At 44.1% G+C, this 17,873-nt stretch overlaps 1 protein-coding gene across 1 annotated transcript in view; it reads left to right on the plus strand.

Annotated features, from left to right (window-relative positions):
* Nucleotides 1–17,873, plus strand: part of LOC140132344 (1-phosphatidylinositol 4,5-bisphosphate phosphodiesterase gamma-1-like) — a 99,921-nt gene that overhangs the window by 71,181 nt on the left and 10,867 nt on the right. Inside the window, 1 exon segment of the mRNA XM_072151000.1 lies at nucleotides 15,859–16,059. Within this exon segment, the coding sequence (XP_072007101.1) occupies nucleotides 15,859–16,059 (201 nt within the window).

Consider the following 17,873-nt stretch of genomic DNA (forward strand, 5'->3'; position numbering starts at 1 on the left):
ATCTGTATGTAGTGATCTCCCCCTAGTGGTGGTGTATAATCAGTATGTAGTGATCTCCTCCTAGTGGTGGTGTATAATCTGTATGTAGTGATCTCCCCCTAGTGGTGGTGTATAATCTGTATGTAGTGATCTCCCCCTAGTGGTGGTGTATAATCTGTATGTAGTGATCTCCCCCTAGTGGTGGTGTATAATCTGTATGTAGTGAGCTCCCCCTAGTGGTGGTGTATAATCTGTATGTAGTGAGCTCCCCCTAGTGGTGGTGTATAATGTGTATGTAGTGATCTCCCCTAGTGGTGGTGTATAATCAGTATGTAGTGATCTCCCCCTAGTGGTGGTGTATAATATGTATGTAGTGATCTCCCCCTAGTGGTGGTGTATAATATGTATGTAGTGATCTCCCCCTAGTGGTGGTGTATAATCTGTATGTAGTGATCTCCCCCTAGTGGTGGTGTATAATCTGTATGTAGTGATCTCCCCCTAGTGGTGGTGTATAATATGTATGTAGTGATCTCCCCCTAGTGGTGGTGTATAATCTGTATGTAGTGATCTCCCCCTAGTGGTGGTGTATAATCTGTATGTAGTGATCTCCCCCTAGTGGTGGTGTATAATCTGTATGTAGTGATCTCCTCCTAGTGGTGGTGTATAATGTGTATGTAGTGATCTCCCCCTAGTGGTGGTGTATAATGTGTATGTAGTGATCTCCTCCTAGTGGTGATGTATAATCTGTATGTAGTGATCTCCCCCTAGTGGTGGTGTATAATCTGTATGTAGTGATCTCCTCCTAGTGGTGGTGTATAATCTGTATGTAGTGATCTCCCCCTAGTGGTGGTGTATAATCTGTATGTAGTGATCTCCTCCTAGTGGTGGTGTATAATCTGTATGTAGTGATCTCCTCCTAGTGGTGGTGTATAATGTGTATGTAGAGATCTCCTCCTAGTGGTGGTGTATAATGTGTATGTAGAGATCTCCCCCTAGTGGTGGTGTATAATGTGTATGTAGAGATCTCCCCCTAGTGGTGGTGTATAATGTGTATGTAGTGATCTCCCCCTAGTGGTGGTGTATAATGTGTATGTAATGAGCTCCCCCTAGTGGTGGTGTATAATCTGTATGTAGTGATCTCCTCCTAGTGGTGGTGTATAATCTGTATGTAGTGATCTCCCCCTAGTGGTGGTGTATAATGTGTATGTAGTGATCTCCCCCTAGTGGTGGTGTATAATGTGTATGTAGTGATGTCCCCCTAGTGGTGGTGTATAATCTGTATGTAGTGATCTCCTCCTAGTGGTGGTGTATAATGTGTATGTAGTGATCTCCTCCTAGTGGTGGTGTATAATCTGTATGTAGTGATCTCCTCCTAGTGGTGGTGTATAATCTGTATGTAGTGATCTCCCCCTAGTGGTGGTGTATAATCTGTATGTAGTGATCTCCCCCTAGTGGTGGTGTATAATGTGTATGTAGTGATCTCCCCCTAGTGGTGGTGTATATTATGTATGTAGTGATCTCCCCCTAGTGGTGGTGTATAATCTGTATGTAGTGAGCTCCCCCTAGTGGTGGTGTATAATGTGTATGTAGTGAGCTCCCCCTAGTGGTGGTGTATAATCTGTATGTAGTGATCTCCTCCTAGTGGTGGTGTATAATCTGTATGTAGTGATCTCCTCCTAGTGGTGATGTATAATGTGTATGTAGTGATCTCCCCCTAGTGGCGGTGCATAATGTGTATGTAGTGATCTCCCCATAGTGGCGGTGTATAATCTGTATGTAGTGATCTCCCCCTAGTGGCGGTGTATAATCTGTATGTAGTGATCTCCCCCTAGTGGTGGTGTATAATCTGTATGTAGTGATCTCCCCCTCGTGGTGGTGTATAATCTGTATGTAGTGATCTCCCCCTCGTGGTGGTGTATAATCTGTATGTAGTGATCTCCCCCTAGTGGTGGTGTATAATCTGTATGTAGTGAGCTCCTCCTAGTGGTGGTGTATAATGTGTATGTAGTGATCTCCCCCTAGTGGTGGTGTATAATCTGTATGTAGTGATCTCCCCCTAGTGGTGGTGTATAATGTGTATGTAGTGATCTCCCCCTAGTGGTGGTGTATAATCTGTATGTAGTGAGCTCCCCCTAGTGGTGGTGTATAATGTGTATGTAGTGATCTCCCCCTAGTGGTGGTGTATAATCTGTATGTAGTGATCTCCTCCTAGTGGTGGTGTATAATCTGTATGTAGTGATCTCCCCCTAGTGGTGGTGTATAATGTGTATGTAGTGATCTCCTCCTAGTGGTGGTGTATAATCTTTATGTAGTGATCTCCCCCTAGTGGTGATGTATAATATGTATGTAGTGATCTCCTCCTAGCGGTGGTGTATAATCTGTATGTAGTGATCTCCCCCTAGCGGTGATGTATAATGTGTATGTAGTGATCTCCTCCTAGTGGTGGTGTATAATCTGTATGTAGTGATCTCCCCATAGTGGTGGTGTATAATGTGTATGTAGTGATCTCCCCCTAGTGGTGGTGTATAATGTGTATGTAGTGATCTCCCCGTAGTGGCGGTGTATAATCTGTATGAAGTGATCTCCCCCTAGTGGTGGTGTATAATCTGTATGTAGTGATCTCCCCCTAGTGGTGGTGTATAATCTGTATGTAGTGATCTCCCCCTAGTGGTGGTGTATAATCTGTATGTAGTGATCTCCCCCCCGTGGTGGTGTATAATCTGTATGTAGTGATCTCCCCCCCGTGGTGGTGTATAATCTGTATGTAGTGATCTCCTCCTAGTGGTGGTGTATAATCTGTATGTAGTGATCTCCCCCTAGTGGTGGTGTATAATCTATATGTAGTGATCTCCCCCTAGTGGTGGTGTATAATGCGTATGTAGTGACCTCCCCTTAGTGGTGGTGTATAATGTGTATGTAGTGATCTCCTCCTAGTGGTGGTGTATAATCTATATGTAGTGATCTCCCCCTAGTGGTGGTGTATAATCTGTATGTAGTGACCTCCCCTTAGTGGTGGTGTATAATGTGTATGTAGTGATCTCCTCCTAGTGGTGGTGTATAATCTGTATGTAGCGAGCTCCTCCTAGTGGTGGTGTATAATCTGTATGTAGTGATCTCCCCCTAGTGGTGGTGTATAATCTGTATGTAGTGATCTCCCCCTAGTGGTGGTGTATAATCTATATGTAGTGATCTCCCCCTAGTGGTGGTGTATAATCTGTATGTAGTGACCTCCCCTTAGTGGTGGTGTATAATGTGTATGTAGTGATCTCCTCCTAGTGGTGGTGTATAATCTGTATGTAGCGAGCTCCTCCTAGTGGTGGTGTATAATCTGTATGTAGTGATCTCCTCCTAGTGGTGGTGTATAATCTGCATGTAGTGATCTCCCCCTAGTGGTGATGTATAATCTGTATGTAGTGATCTCCCCCTAGTTAGGTGTATAATGTGTATGTAGTGATCTCCCTCTAGTGGTGGTGTATAATCTGTATGTAGTGATCTCCTCCTAGTGGTGGTGTATAATCTGTATGTAGTGAACTCCCCCTAGTTAGGTGTATAATGTGTATGTAGTGTGCTCCCCCTAGTGGTGGTGTATAATCTGTATGTAGTGATCTCCTCCTAGTGGTGGTGTATAATCTGTATGTAGTGATCTCCTCCTAGTGGTGGTTTATAATGTGTATGTAGTGATCTCCTCCTAGTGGTGGTGTATAATCTGTATGTAGTGATCTCCTCCTAGTGGTGGTTTATAATGTGTATGTAGTGAGCTCCCCCTAGTGCTGGTGTATAATCTGTATGTAGTGATCTCCACCTAGTGGTGGTGTATAATGTGTATGTAGTAATATCCTCCTAGTGGTGGTGTATAATCTGTATGTAGTGATCTCCCCCTAGTGGTGGTGTATAATCTGTATATAGTGATCTCCCCCTAGTTAGGTGTATAATGTGTATGTAGTGATCTCCCTCTAGTGGTGATGTATGATCTGTATGTAGTGATCTCCTCCTAGTGGTGGTGTATAATGTGTATGTAGTGATCTCCCCCTAGTGGTGATGTATAATCTGTATGTAGTGATCTCCCTCTAGTGGTGGTGTATAATGTGTATGTAGTGATCTCCCCCTAGTGGTGGTGTATAATCTGTATATAATGATCTCCCCCTAGTTAGGTGTATATTGTGTATGTAGTGATCTCCCTCTAGTGGTGGTGTATAATCTGTATGTAGTGAGCTCCCCCTAGTGGTGGTGTATAATCTGTATGTAGTGATCTCCTCCTAGTGGTGGTGTATAATCTGTATGTAGTGATCTCCTCCTAATGGTGGTGTATAATCTGTATGTAGTGATCTCCTCCTAGTGGTGGTGTATAATCTGTATGTAGTGATCTCCTTCTAGTGGTGGTGTATAATCTGTATGTAGTGGTCTCCCCCTAGTGGTGGTGTATTATGTGTATGTAGTGATCTCCTCCTAATGGTGGTGTATAATCTGTATGTAGTGATCTCCTCCTAGTGGCGGTGTATAATCTGTATGTAGTGATCTCCCCCTAGTGGTGGTGTATAATGTGTATGTAGTGATCTCCACCTAGTGGTGGTGTATAATCTGTATGTAGTGATCTCCCCCTAGTGGTGGTGTATAATGTGTATGTAGTGAGCTCCCCCTAGTGGTGGTGTATAATCTGTATGTAATGATCTCCCCCCTAGTGGTGGTGTATAATCTGTATGTAATGATCTCCCCATAGTGGTGGTGTATAATGTGTATGTAGTGATCTCCCCCTAGTGGTGGTGTATAATCTGTATGTAGTGATCTCCTCCTAGTGGTGGTGTATAATCTGTATGTAGTGATCTCCCCCTAGTGTAGGTGTATAATCTGTATATAGTGATCTCCCCCTAGTTAGGTGTATAATGTGTATGTAGTGATCTCCCTCTAGTGGTGGTGTATAATGTGTATGTAGTGAGCTCCCCCTAGTGGTGGTGTATAATCTGTATGTAGTGATCTCCCCCTAGTGGTGGTGTATAATGTGTATGTAGTGATCTCCTCCTAGTGGTGGTGTATAATCTGTATGTAGTGATCTCCTCCTAGTGGTGGTGTATAATCTGTATGTAGTGATCTCCCCCTAGTGGTGGTGTATAATCTGTATATAGTGATCTCCCCCTAGTTAGGTGTATAATGTGTATGTAGTGATCTCCCTCTAGTGGTGGTGTATAATCTGTATGTAGTGAGCTCCCCCTAGTGGTGGTGTATAATCTGTATGTAGTGATCTCTCCCTAGTGGTGGTGTATAATCTGTATGTAGTGATCTCCCCCTAGTGGTGGTGTATAATCTGTATGTAGTGATCTCCTCCTAGTGGTGGAGTATAATCTGTATGTAGTGAGCTCCCCCTAGTGGTGGTGTATAATCAGTATGTAGTGATCTCCTCCTAGTGGTGGTGTATAATCTGTATGTAGTGATCTCCCCCTAGTGGTGGTGTATAATCTGTATGTAGTGAGCTCCCCCTAGTGGTGGTGTATAATCTGTATGTAGTGATCTCCTCCTAGTGGTGGTGTATAATCTGTATGTAGTGATCTCTTCCTAGTGGTGGTGTATAATGTGTATGTAGTGAGCTCCCCCTAGTGATGGTGTATAATCTGTATGTAGTGATCTCCCCCCTAGTGGTGGTGTATAATCTGTATGTAGTGATCTCCCCCTAGTGGTGGTGTATTATGTGTGTGTAGTGATCTCCCCCTAGTGGTGGTGTATAATCTGTATGTAGTGAGCTCCCCCTAGTGGTGGTGTATAATCTGTATGTAGTGATCTCCCCCTAGTGGTGGTGTAGAATGTGTATGTAGTGATCTCCTCCTAGTGGTGGTGTATAATCTGTATGTAGTGATCTCCCCCTAGTGGTGGTGTATAATGTGTATGTAGTGATCTTCCCCTAGTGGTGGTGTATAATCTGTATGTAGAGATCTCCCCCTAGTGGTGGTGTGTAATCTGTATGTAGTGATCTCCCCCTAGTGGTGGTGTATAATGTGTATGTAGTGATCTCCCCCTAGTAGTGGTGTATAATCTGTATGTAGTGATCTCCTCCTAGTGGTGGTGTATAATCTGTATGTAGTGATCTCCCCCTAGTGGTGGTGTATAATCTGTATGTAGTGATCTCCTCCTAGTGGTGGTGTATAATCTGTGTGTAGTAATCTCCCCCTAGTGGTGGTGTATAATCTGTATGTAGTGATCTCCCCCTAGTGGTGGTGTATAATGTGTATGTAGTGATCTCCCCCTAGTGGTGGTGTATAATGTGTATGTAGTGATCTCCTCCTAGTGGTGGTGTATAATCTGTGTGTAGTGATCTCCCCCTAGTGGTGGTGTATAATCTGTATGTAGTGATCTCCTCCTAGTGGTGGTGTATAATCTGTATGTAGTGATCTCCCCCTAGTGGTGGTGTATAATGTGTATATAGTGAGCTCCCCCTAGTGGTGTATAATGTGTATGTAGTGATCTCCTCCTAGTGGGGGTGTATAATGTGTATGTAGTGAGCTCCCCCTAGTGGTGGTGTATAATCTGTATGTAGTGATCTCCTCCTAGTGGTGGTGTATAATCTGTATGTAGTGAGCTCCCCCTAGTGGTGGTGTATAATCTGTATGTAGTGAGCTCCCCCTAGTGGTGGTGTATAATGTGTATGTAGTGATCTCCTCCTAGTGGTGGTGTATAATCTGTATGTAGTGATCTCCCCCTAGTGGTGGTGTATAATCTGTATGTAGTGATCTCTCCCTAGTGGTGGTGTATAATCTGTATGTAGTGATCTCCTCCTAGTGGTGGTGTATAATGTGTATGTAGTGATCTCCCCCTAGTGGTGGTGTATAATGTGTATGTAGTGAGCTCCCCCTAGTGGTGGTGTATAATCTGTATGTAGTGATCTCCTCCTAGTGGTGGTGTATAATGTGTATGTAGTGATCTCCCCCTAGTGGTGGTGTATAATGTGTATGTAGTGATCTCCCCCTAGTGGTGGTGTATAATGTGTATGTAGTGATCTCCTCCTAGTGGTGGTGTATAATCTGTATGTAGTGATCTCCTCCTAGTGGTGGAGTATAATGTGTATGTAGTGATCTCCCCCTAGTGGTGGTGTATAATGTATATGTAGTGATCTCCTCCTATTGGTGGTGTATAATCTGTATGTAGTGATCTCCTCCTAGTGGTGATGTATAATCTGTATGTAGTGATCTGCCCCTAGTGGTGGTGTATAATCTGTATGTAGTGATCTCCTCCTAGTGGTGGTGTATAATCTGTATGTAGTGATCTCCCCCTAGTGGTGGTGTATAATCTGTATGTAGTGATCTCCCACTAGTGGTGGTGTATAATGTGTAAGTAGTGATCTCCCCCTAGTGGTGGTGTATAATGTGTATGTAGTGATCTCCCCCTAGTGGTGGTGTATAATCTGTATGTAGTGATCTCCTCCTAGTGGTGGTGTATAATGTGTATGTAGTGATCTCCCCCTAGTGGTGGTGTATAATCTGTATGTAGTGATCTCCTCCTAGTGGTGGTGTATAATCTGTATGTAGTGAGCTCCTCCTAGTGGTGGTATATAATCTGTATGTAGTGATCTCCCCTAGTGGTGGTGTATGATCTGTATGTAGTGATCTCCCCTAGTGGTGGTGTATAATGTGTATGTAGTGATCTCCTCCTAGTGGTGATGTATAATCTGTATGTAGTGATCTCCCCCTAGTGGTGGTGTATAATCTGTATGTAGTGATCTCCCCCTAGTGGTGGTGTATAATGTGTATGTAGTGATCTCCCCTAGTGGTGGTGTATAATCTGTATGTAGTGATCTCCCCCTAGTGGTGGTGTATAATCTGTATGTAGTGATCTCCCCCTAGTGGTCGTGTATAATCTGTATGTAGTGATCTCCTCCTAGTGGTGGTGTATAATGTGTATGTAGTGATCTCCTCCTAGTGGTGGTGTATAATCTGTATGTAGTGAGCTCCCCCTAGTGGTGGTGTATAATCTGTATGTAGTGAGCTCCCCCTAGTGGTGGTGTATAATGTGTATGTAGTGATCTCCCCCTAGTGGTGGTGTATAATCTGTATGTAGTGATCTCCTCCTAGTGGTGGTGTATAATCTGTATGTAGTGATCTCCTCCTAGTGGTGGTGTATAATGTGTATGTAGTGATCTCCTCCTAGTGGTGGTGTATAATGTGTATGTAGTGACCTCCTCCTAGTGGTGGTGTATAATGTGTATGTAGTGATCTCCTCCTAGTGGTGGTGTATAATGTGTATGTAGTGACCTCCTCCTAGTGGTGGTGTATAATGTGTATGTAGTGATCTCCTCCTAGTGGTGGTGTATAATGTGTATGTAGTGATCTCCCCCTAGTGGTGGTGTATAATGTGTATGTAGTGATCTCCCCCTAGTGGTGGTGTATAATGTGTATGTAGTGATCTCCTCCTAGTGGTGGTGTATAATCTGTATGTAGTGATCTCCCCCTAGTGGTGGTGTATAATGTGTATGTAGTGATCTCCTCCTAGTGGTGGTGTATAATGTGTATGTAGTGATCTCCTCCTAGTGGTGGTGTATAATGTGTATGTAGTGATCTCCCCCTAGTGGTGGTGTATAATGTGTATGTAGTGATCTCCTCCTAGTGGTGGTGTATAATCTGTATGTAGTGATCTCCTCCTAGTGGTGGAGTATAATGTGTATGTAGTGATCTCCCCCTAGTGGTGGTGTATAATGTATATGTAGTGATCTCCTCCTATTGGTGGTGTATAATCTGTATGTAGTGATCTCCTCCTAGTGGTGATGTATAATCTGTATGTAGTGATCTGCCCCTAGTAGTGGTGTATAATCTGTATGTAGTGATCTCCTCCTAGTGGTGGTGTATAATCTGTATGTAGTGATCTCCCCCTAGTGGTGGTGTATAATCTGTATGTAGTGATCTCCCACTAGTGGTGGTGTATAATGTGTAAGTAGTGATCTCCCCCTAGTGGTGGTGTATAATGTGTATGTAGTGATCTCCCCCTAGTGGTGGTGTATAATCTGTATGTAGTGATCTCCTCCTAGTGGTGGTGTATAATGTGTATGTAGTGATCTCCCCCTAGTGGTGGTGTATAATCTGTATGTAGTGATCTCCTCCTAGTGGTGGTGTATAATCTGTATGTAGTGAGCTCCTCCTAGTGGTGGTGTATAATCTGTATGTAGTGATCTCCCCTAGTGGTGGTGTATGATCTGTATGTAGTGATCTCCCCTAGTGGTGGTGTATAATGTGTATGTAGTGATCTCCTCCTAGTGGTGATGTATAATCTGTATGTAGTGATCTCCCCCTAGTGGTGGTGTATAATCTGTATGTAGTGATCTCCCCCTAGTGGTGGTGTATAATGTGTATGTAGTGATCTCCCCTAGTGGTGGTGTATAATCTGTATGTAGTGATCTCCCCCTAGTGGTGGTGTATAATCTGTATGTAGTGATCTCCCCCTAGTGGTCGTGTATAATCTGTATGTAGTGATCTCCTCCTAGTGGTGGTGTATAATGTGTATGTAGTGATCTCCTCCTAGTGGTGGTGTATAATCTGTATGTAGTGAGCTCCCCCTAGTGGTGGTGTATAATCTGTATGTAGTGAGCTCCCCCTAGTGGTGGTGTATAATGTGTATGTAGTGATCTCCCCCTAGTGGTGGTGTATAATCTGTATGTAGTGATCTCCTCCTAGTGGTGGTGTATAATGTGTATGTAGTGATCTCCTCCTAGTGGTGGTGTATAATGTGTATGTAGTGATCTCCTCCTAGTGGTGGTGTATAATGTGTATGTAGTGACCTCCTCCTAGTGGTGGTGTATAATGTGTATGTAGTGATCTCCTCCTAGTGGTGGTGTATAATGTGTATGTAGTGACCTCCTCCTAGTGGTGGTGTATAATGTGTATGTAGTGATCTCCTCCTAGTGGTGGTGTATAATGTGTATGTAGTGATCTCCCCCTAGTGGTGGTGTATAATGTGTATGTAGTGATCTCCCCCTAGTGGTGGTGTATAATGTGTATGTAGTGATCTCCTCCTAGTGGTGGTGTATAATCTGTATGTAGTGATCTCCCCCTAGTGGTGGTGTATAATGTGTATGTAGTGATCTCCTCCTAGTGGTGGTGTATAATGTGTATGTAGTGATCTCCTCCTAGTGGTGGTGTATAATCTGTATGTAGTGATCTCCCCCTAGTGGTGGTGTATAATCTGTATGTAGTGATCTCCCCCTAGTGGTGGTGTATAATCTGTATGTAGTGATCTCCCCCTAGTGGTGGTGTATAATGTGTATGTAGTGAGCTCCCCCTAGTGGTGGTGTATAATGTGTATGTAGTGATCTCCTGCTAGTGGTGGTGTATAATGTGTATGTAGTGATCTCCCCCTAGTGGTGGTGTATAATGTGTATGTAGTGATCTCCTCCTAGTGGTGGTGTATAATCTGTATGTAGTGATCTCCCCCTAGTGGTGGTGTATGATGTGTATGTAGTGATCTCCTCCTAGTGGTGGTGTATAATGTGTATGTAGTGATCTCCTCCTAGTGGTGGTGTATAATCTGTATGTAGTGATCTCCCCCTAGTGGTGATGTATAATCTGTATGTAGTGATTTCCTCCTAGTGGTGGTGTATAATGTGTATGTAGTGATCTACCGCTAGTGGTGGTGTATAATGTGTATGTAGTGAGCTCCCCCTAGTGGTGGTGTATAATGTGTATGTAGTGATCTCCTCCTAGTGGTGGTGTATAATGTGTATGTAGTGATCTCCCCCTAGTGGTGGTGTATAATCTGTATGTAGTGATCTCCCCCTAGTGGTGGTGTATAATCTGTATGTAGTGATCTCCTCCTAGTGGTGGTGTATAATGTGTATGTAGTGATCTCCCCCTAGTGGTGGTGTATAATGTGTATGTAGTGATCTCCTCCTAGTGGTGGTGTATAATCTGTATGTAGTGAGCTGCCCCTAGTGGTGGTGTATAATGTGTATGTAGTGAGCTCCCCCTAGTGGTGGTGTATAATCTGTATGTAGTGATTTACCCCTAGTGGTGGTGTATAATGTGTATGTAGTGATCTCCCCTAGTGGTGGTGTATAATCTGTATGTAGTGAGCTCCCCCTAGTGGTGGTGTATAATCTGTATGTAGTGATCTCCCCCTAGTGGTGGTGTATAATCTGTATGTAGTGATCTCCTCCTAGTGGTGGTGTATAATGTGTATGTAGTGATCTCCCCCTAGTGGTGGTGTATAATGTGTATGTAGTGATCTCCTCCTAGTGGTGGTGTATAATCTGTATGTAGTGAGCTGCCCCTAGTGGTGGTGTATAATGTGTATGTAGTGAGCTCCCCCTAGTGGTGGTGTATAATCTGTATGTAGTGATTTACCCCTAGTGGTGGTGTATAATGTGTATGTAGTGATCTCCCCTAGTGGTGGTGTATAATCTGTATGTAGTGAGCTCCCCCTAGTGGTGGTGTATAATCTGTATGTAGTGATCTCCCCCTAGTGGTGGTGTATAATCTGTATGTAGTGATCTCCTCCTAGTGGTGGTGTATAATGTGTATGTAGTGATCTCCCCCTAGTGGTGGTGTATAATGTGTATGTAGTGATCTCCTCCTAGTGGTGGTGTATAATCTGTATGTAGTGAGCTGCCCCTAGTGGTGGTGTATAATCTGTATGTAGTGATTTACCCCTAGTGGTGGTGTATAATGTGTATGTAGTGATCTCCCCTAGTGGTGGTGTATAATCTGTATGTAGTGAGCTCCCCCTAGTGGTGGTGTATAATCTGTATGTAGTGATCTCCCCCTAATGGTGGTGTATAATCTGTATGTAGTGATCTCCCCCTAGTGGTGGTGTATAATCTGTATGTAGTGATCTCCCCCTAGTGGTGGTGTATAATGTGTATGTAGTGATCTCCCCCTAGTGGTGGTGTATAATCTGTATGAAGTGATCTCCCCCTAGTGGTGGTGTATAATCTGTATGTAGTGATCTCCCCCTAGTGGTGATGTATAATCTGTATGTAGTGATCTCCCCATAGTGGTGGTGTATAATCTGTATGTAGTGATCTCCCCCTAGTGGTGGTGTATAATCTGTATGTAGTGATCTCCCCCTAGTGGTGGTGTATAATGTGTATGTAGTGATCTCCCCCTAGTGGTGGTGTATAATCTGTATGTAGTGATCTCCCCCTAGTGGTGGTGTATAATCTGTATCTTGTTATCTCCCCATAGTGGTGGTGTATAATCTGTATGTAGTGATCTCCCCATAGTGGTGGTGTATAATCTGTATGTAGTGATCTCCCCCTAGTGGTGGTGTATAATCTGTATGTAGTGATCTCCCCCTAGTGGTGGTGTATAATCTGTATGTAGTGATCTCCCCATAGTGGTGGTGTATAATCTGTATGTAGTGATCTCCCCCTAGTGGTGGTGTATAATCTGTATGTAGTGATCTCCCCCTAGTGGTGGTGTATAATGTGTATGTAGTGATCTCCCCCTAGTGGTGGTGTATAATCTGTATGTAGTGATCTCCCCCTAGTGGTGGTGTATAATCTGTATGTAGTGATCTCCTCCTAGTGGTGGTGTATAATGTGTATGTAGTGATCTCCCCCTAGTGGTGGTGTATAATGTGTATGTAGTGATCTCCCCCTAGTGGTGGTGTATAATGTGTATGTAGTGAGCTCCCCCTAGCGGTGATGTATAATGTGTATGCAGTGATCTCCCCCTAGTGGTGGTGTATAATGTGTATGTAGTGATCTCCCCCTAGTGGTGGTGTATAATGTGTATGTAGTGAGCTCCCCCTAGTGGTGGTGTATAATGTGTATGTAGTGATCTCCCCCTAGTGGTGGTGTATAATCTGTTTGTAGTGATCTCCTCCTAGTGGTGGTGTATAATGTGTATGTAGTGATCTCCCCCTAGTGGTGGTGTATAATCTGTATGTAGTGATCTCCTCCTAGTGGTGGTGTATAATCTGTATGTAGTGATCTCCTCCTAGTGGTGGTGTATAATCTGTATGTAGTGATCTCCCCCTAGTGGTGGTGTATAATCTGTATGTAGTGATCTCCTCCTAGTGGTGGTGTATAATCTGTATGTAGTGATCTCCCCCTAGTGGTGGTGTATAATCTGTATGTAGTGATCTCCTCCTAGTGGTGGTGTATAATCTGTATGTAGTGATCTCCTCCTAGTGGTGATGTATAATCTGTATGTAGTGATCTCCCCCTAGTGGTAGTGTATAATCTGTATGTAGTGATCTCCCCCTAGTGGTAGTGTATAATCTGTATGTAGTGATCTCCTCCTAGTGATGGTGTATAATGTGTATGTAGTGATCTCCCCCTAGTGGTGGTGTATAATCTGTATGTAGTGAACTCCTCCTAGTGGTGGTGTATAATCTGTATGTAGTGATCTCCTCCTAGTGGTGATGTATAATCTGTATGTAGTGATCTCCTCCTAGTGGTGGTGTATAATCTGTATGTAGTGATCTCCTCCTAGTGGTGATGTATAATCTGTATGTAGTGATCTCCTCCTAGTGGTGGTGTATAATCTGTATGTAGTGATCTCCCCCTAGTGGTGGTGTATAATCTGTATGTAGTGAACTCCTCCTAGTGGTGGTGTATAATGTGTATGTAGTGATCTCCTCCTAGTGGTGGTGTATAATCTGTATGTAGTGATCTCCCCCTAGTGGTGGTGTATAATGTGTATGTAGTGATCTCCCCCTAGTGGTGGTGTATAATGTGTATGTAGTGATCTCCTCCTAGTGGCGGTGTATAATCTGTATGTAGTGATCTCTCCCTAGTGGTGGTGTATAATGTGTATATAGTGATCTCCCCCTAGTGGTGGTGTGTAATCTGTATGTAGTGATCTCCTCCTAGTGGTGGTGTATAATGTGTATGTAGTGATCTCCTCCTAGTGGTGGTGTATAATCTGTATGTAGTGATCTCCCACTAGTGGTGGTGTATAATGTGTATGTAGTGATCTCCCCCTAGTGGTGGTGTATAATCTGTATGTAGTGAGCTCCTCCTAGTGGTGGTGTATAATCTGTATGTAGTGATCTCCCACTAGTGGTGGTGTATAATCTGTATGTAGTGATCTCCCCCTAGTGGTGGTGTATAAGCTGTATGTAGTGATATCCTCCTAGTGGTGGTGTATAATCTGTATGTAGTGATCTCCTCCTAGTGGTGGTGTATAATCTGTATGTAGTGATCTCCCCCTAGTGGTGGTGTATAATGTGTATGTAGTGATCTCCCCCTAGTGGTGGTGTATAATCTGTATGTAGTGATCTCCTCCTAGTGGTAATGTATAATCTGTATGTAGTGATCTCCCCCTAGTGGTGGTGTATAATCTGTATGTAGTGATCTCCTCCTAGTGGTGGTGTATAATCTGTATGTAGTGATCTCCCCCTAGTGGTGGTGTATAATCTGTATGTAGTGATCTCCCCCTAGTGGTGGTGTATAATATGTATGTAGTGATCTCCCCCTAGTGGTGGTGTATAATGTGTATGTAGTGATCTCCCCCTAGTGGTGGTGTATAATCTGTATGTAGTGCTCTCCTCCTAGTGGTGGTGTATAATCTGTATGTAGTGATCTCCTCCTAGTGGTGGTGTATAATCTGTATGTAGTGATCTCCCCCTAGTGGTGGTGTATAATCTGTATGTAGTGAACTCCTCCTAGTGGTGGTGTATAATCTGTATGTAGTGATCTCCCCCTAGTGGTGGTGTATAATCTGTATGTAGTGATCTCCCCCTAGTGGTGGTGTATAATGTGTATGTAGTGATCTCCTCCTAGTGGTGGTGTATAATCTGTATGTAGTGATCTCCCCCTAGTGGTGGTGTATAATCTGTATGTAGTGAGCTCCCCCTAGTGGTGATGTATAATGTGTATGTAGTGACCTCCCCCTAGTGGTGGTGTATAATCTGTATGTAGTGATCTCCTCCTAGTGGTGGAGTATAATGTGTATGTAGTGATCTCCCCCTAGTGGTGGTGTATAATGTATATGTAGTGATCTCCTCCTATTGGTGGTGTATAATCTGTATGTAGTGATCTCCTCCTAGTGGTGGTGTATAATCTGTATGTAGTGATCTCCTCCTAGTGGTGGTGTATAATGTGTATGTAGTGATCTCCCCCTAGTGGTGGTGTATAATCTGTATGTAGTGATCTCCTCCTAGTGGTGGTGTATAATGTGTATGTAGTGAGCTCCTCCTAGTGGTGGTGTATAATGTGTATGTAGTGATCTCCCCCTAGTGGTGGTGTATAATCTGTATGTAGTGATCTCCCCCTAGTGGTGATGTATAATCTGTATGTAGTGATCTCCCCCTAGTGGTGGTGTATAATCTGTATGTAGTGAGCACCCCCTAGTGGTGGTGTATAATCTGTATGTAGTGAGCTCCCCCTAGTGGTGGTGTATAATGTGTATGTAGTGATCTCCCCCTAGTGATGGTGTATAATGTGTATGTAATGATCTCCCCCTAGTGGTGGTGTATAATGTGTATGTAGTGATCTCCTCCTAGTGGGGGTGTATAATGTGTATGTAGTGATCTCCCCCTAGTGGTGGTGTATAATGTGTATGTAGTGATCTCCCCCTAGTGGTGGTGTATAATCTGTATGTAGTAATCTCCCCCTAGTGGTGGTGTATAATCTGTATGTAGTGATCTCCCCCTAGTGGTGGTGTATAATCTGTATGTAGTGATCTCCCCCTAGTGGTGGTGTATAATCTGTATGTAGTGATCTCCCCCTAGTGGTGGTGTATAATGTGTATGTAGTGATCTCCTCCTAGTGGTGGTGTATAATCTGTATGTAGTGATCTTCTCCTAGTGGTGGTGTATAATCTGTATGTAGTGATCTCCCCCTAGTGGTGGTGTATAATGTGTATGTAGTGATCTCCTCCTAGTGGTGGTGTATAATGTGTATGTAGTGATCTCCCCCTAGTGGTGGTGTATAATATTGTTCTGTGTATAATCTCCCTGCAGGCGTTCTGGCCGGGTCCAGCATTGCCGCATCCACTCCCGGCAGGAGTCCGGCACCACCAGATTCTACCTGACGGATAACCTGGTGTTTGATAGTCTGTACGGTCTGATCCGCCATTACCGCGAGGTGCCGCTGCGCTGCAATGAATTTGAGATGCGACTGTCGGACCCCGTACCCCAACCCAACGCACATGAGAGCAAGGAGTAAGAGGCTGCCCCATTAGTGTGATACTGTGTGTATCTAATCCCATCCTGTCAGATACTGCCTGCTGAGCTGTGTATCTAATCCTATCCTGTGTGATACTGCCTGCTGAGCTGTGTATCTAATCCTATCCTGTGTGATACTGACTGCTGAGCCATGTATCTAATCCTCTCCTGTGTGATACTGACTGCTGAGCTGTGTATCTAATCCTATCCTGTGTGATACTGACTGCTGAGCTGTGTATCTAATCCCATCCTGTGTGATACTGACTGCTGAGCTGTGTATCTAATCCTCTCCTGTGTGATACTGACTGCTGAGCGGTGTATCTAATCCTCTCCTGTGTGATACTGTCTGCTGAGCTGTGTATCTAATCCTCTCCTGTGTGATGCTGCCTGCTGAGCGGTGTATCTAATCCTCTCCTGTGTGATGCTGCCTGCTGAGCTGTGTATCTAATCCTATCCTCTGTGATACTGCCTGCTGAGCTGTGTATCTAATCCTCTCCTGTGTGATGCTGCCTGCTGAGCTGTGTATCTAATCCTATCCTCTGTGATACTGCCTGCTGAGCTGTGTATCTAATCCTCTCCTGTGTGATACTGACTGCTGAGCCATGTATCTAATCCTCTCCTGTGTGATACTGACTGCTGAGCTGTGTATCTAATCCTCTCCTGTGTGATACTGTCTGCTGAGCTGTGTATCTAATCCTATCCTTTGTGATACTGTCTGCTGAGCTGTGTATCTAATCCTATCCTGTGTGATACTGCCTGCTGAGCTGTGTATCTAATCCTATCCTGTGTGATACTGCCTGCTGAGCTGTGTATCTAATCCTATCCTGTGTGATACAGTCTGCTGAGCTTTGTATCTAGTCCTATCCTGTGTGATACTGCCTGCTGAGCTGTGTATCTAATCCTATCCTGTGTGATACTGTCTGCTGAGCTGTGTATCTAATCCTCTCCTGTGTGATACTGTCTGCTGAGCTGTATATCTAATCCTATCCTGTGTGATACTGACTGCTGAGCTGTGTATCTAATCCTCTAATGTGTGATACTGCCTGCTGAGCTGTGTATCTAATCCTATCATGTGTGATACTGCCTGCTGAGCTGTGTATCTAATCCTATCATGTGTGATACTGTCTGCTGAGCTGTGTATCTAATCCTCTCCTGTGTGATACTGACTGCTGAGCGGTGTATCTAATCCTCTCCTGTGTGATACTGTCTGCTGAGCTGTGTATCTAATCCTCTCCTGTGTGATGCTGCCTGCTGAGCGGTGTATCTAATCCTCTCCTGTGTGATGCTGCCTGCTGAGCTGTGTATCTAATCCTATCCTCTGTGATACTGCCTGCTGAGCTGTGTATCTAATCCTATCCTGTGTGATACTGACTGCTGAGCCATGTATCTAATCCTCTCCTGTGTGATACTGACTGCTGAGCTGTGTATCTAATCCTCTCCTGTGTGATACTGTCTGCTGAGCTGTGTATCTAATCCTATCCTGTGTGATACTGTCTGCTGAGCTGTGTATCTAATCCTATCCTGTGTGATACTGCCTGCTGAGCTGTGTATCTAATCCTATCCTGTGTGATACTGCCTGCTGAGCTGTGTATCTAATCCTATCCTGTGTGATACAGTCTGCTGAGCTTTGTATCTAGTCCTATCCTGTGTGATACTGCCTGCTGAGCTGTGTATCTAATCCTCTCCTGTGTGATACTGCCTGCTGAGCTGTGTATCTAATCCTCTCCTGTGTGATACTGTCTGCTGAGCTGTGTATCTAATCCTATCCTGTGTGATACTGTCTGCTGAGCTGTGTATCTAATCCTCTAATG

This window comes from Engystomops pustulosus, chromosome 5, assembly GCF_040894005.1.
Source record: "Engystomops pustulosus chromosome 5, aEngPut4.maternal, whole genome shotgun sequence".
Lineage (NCBI taxonomy): Eukaryota > Metazoa > Chordata > Amphibia > Anura > Leptodactylidae > Engystomops > Engystomops pustulosus.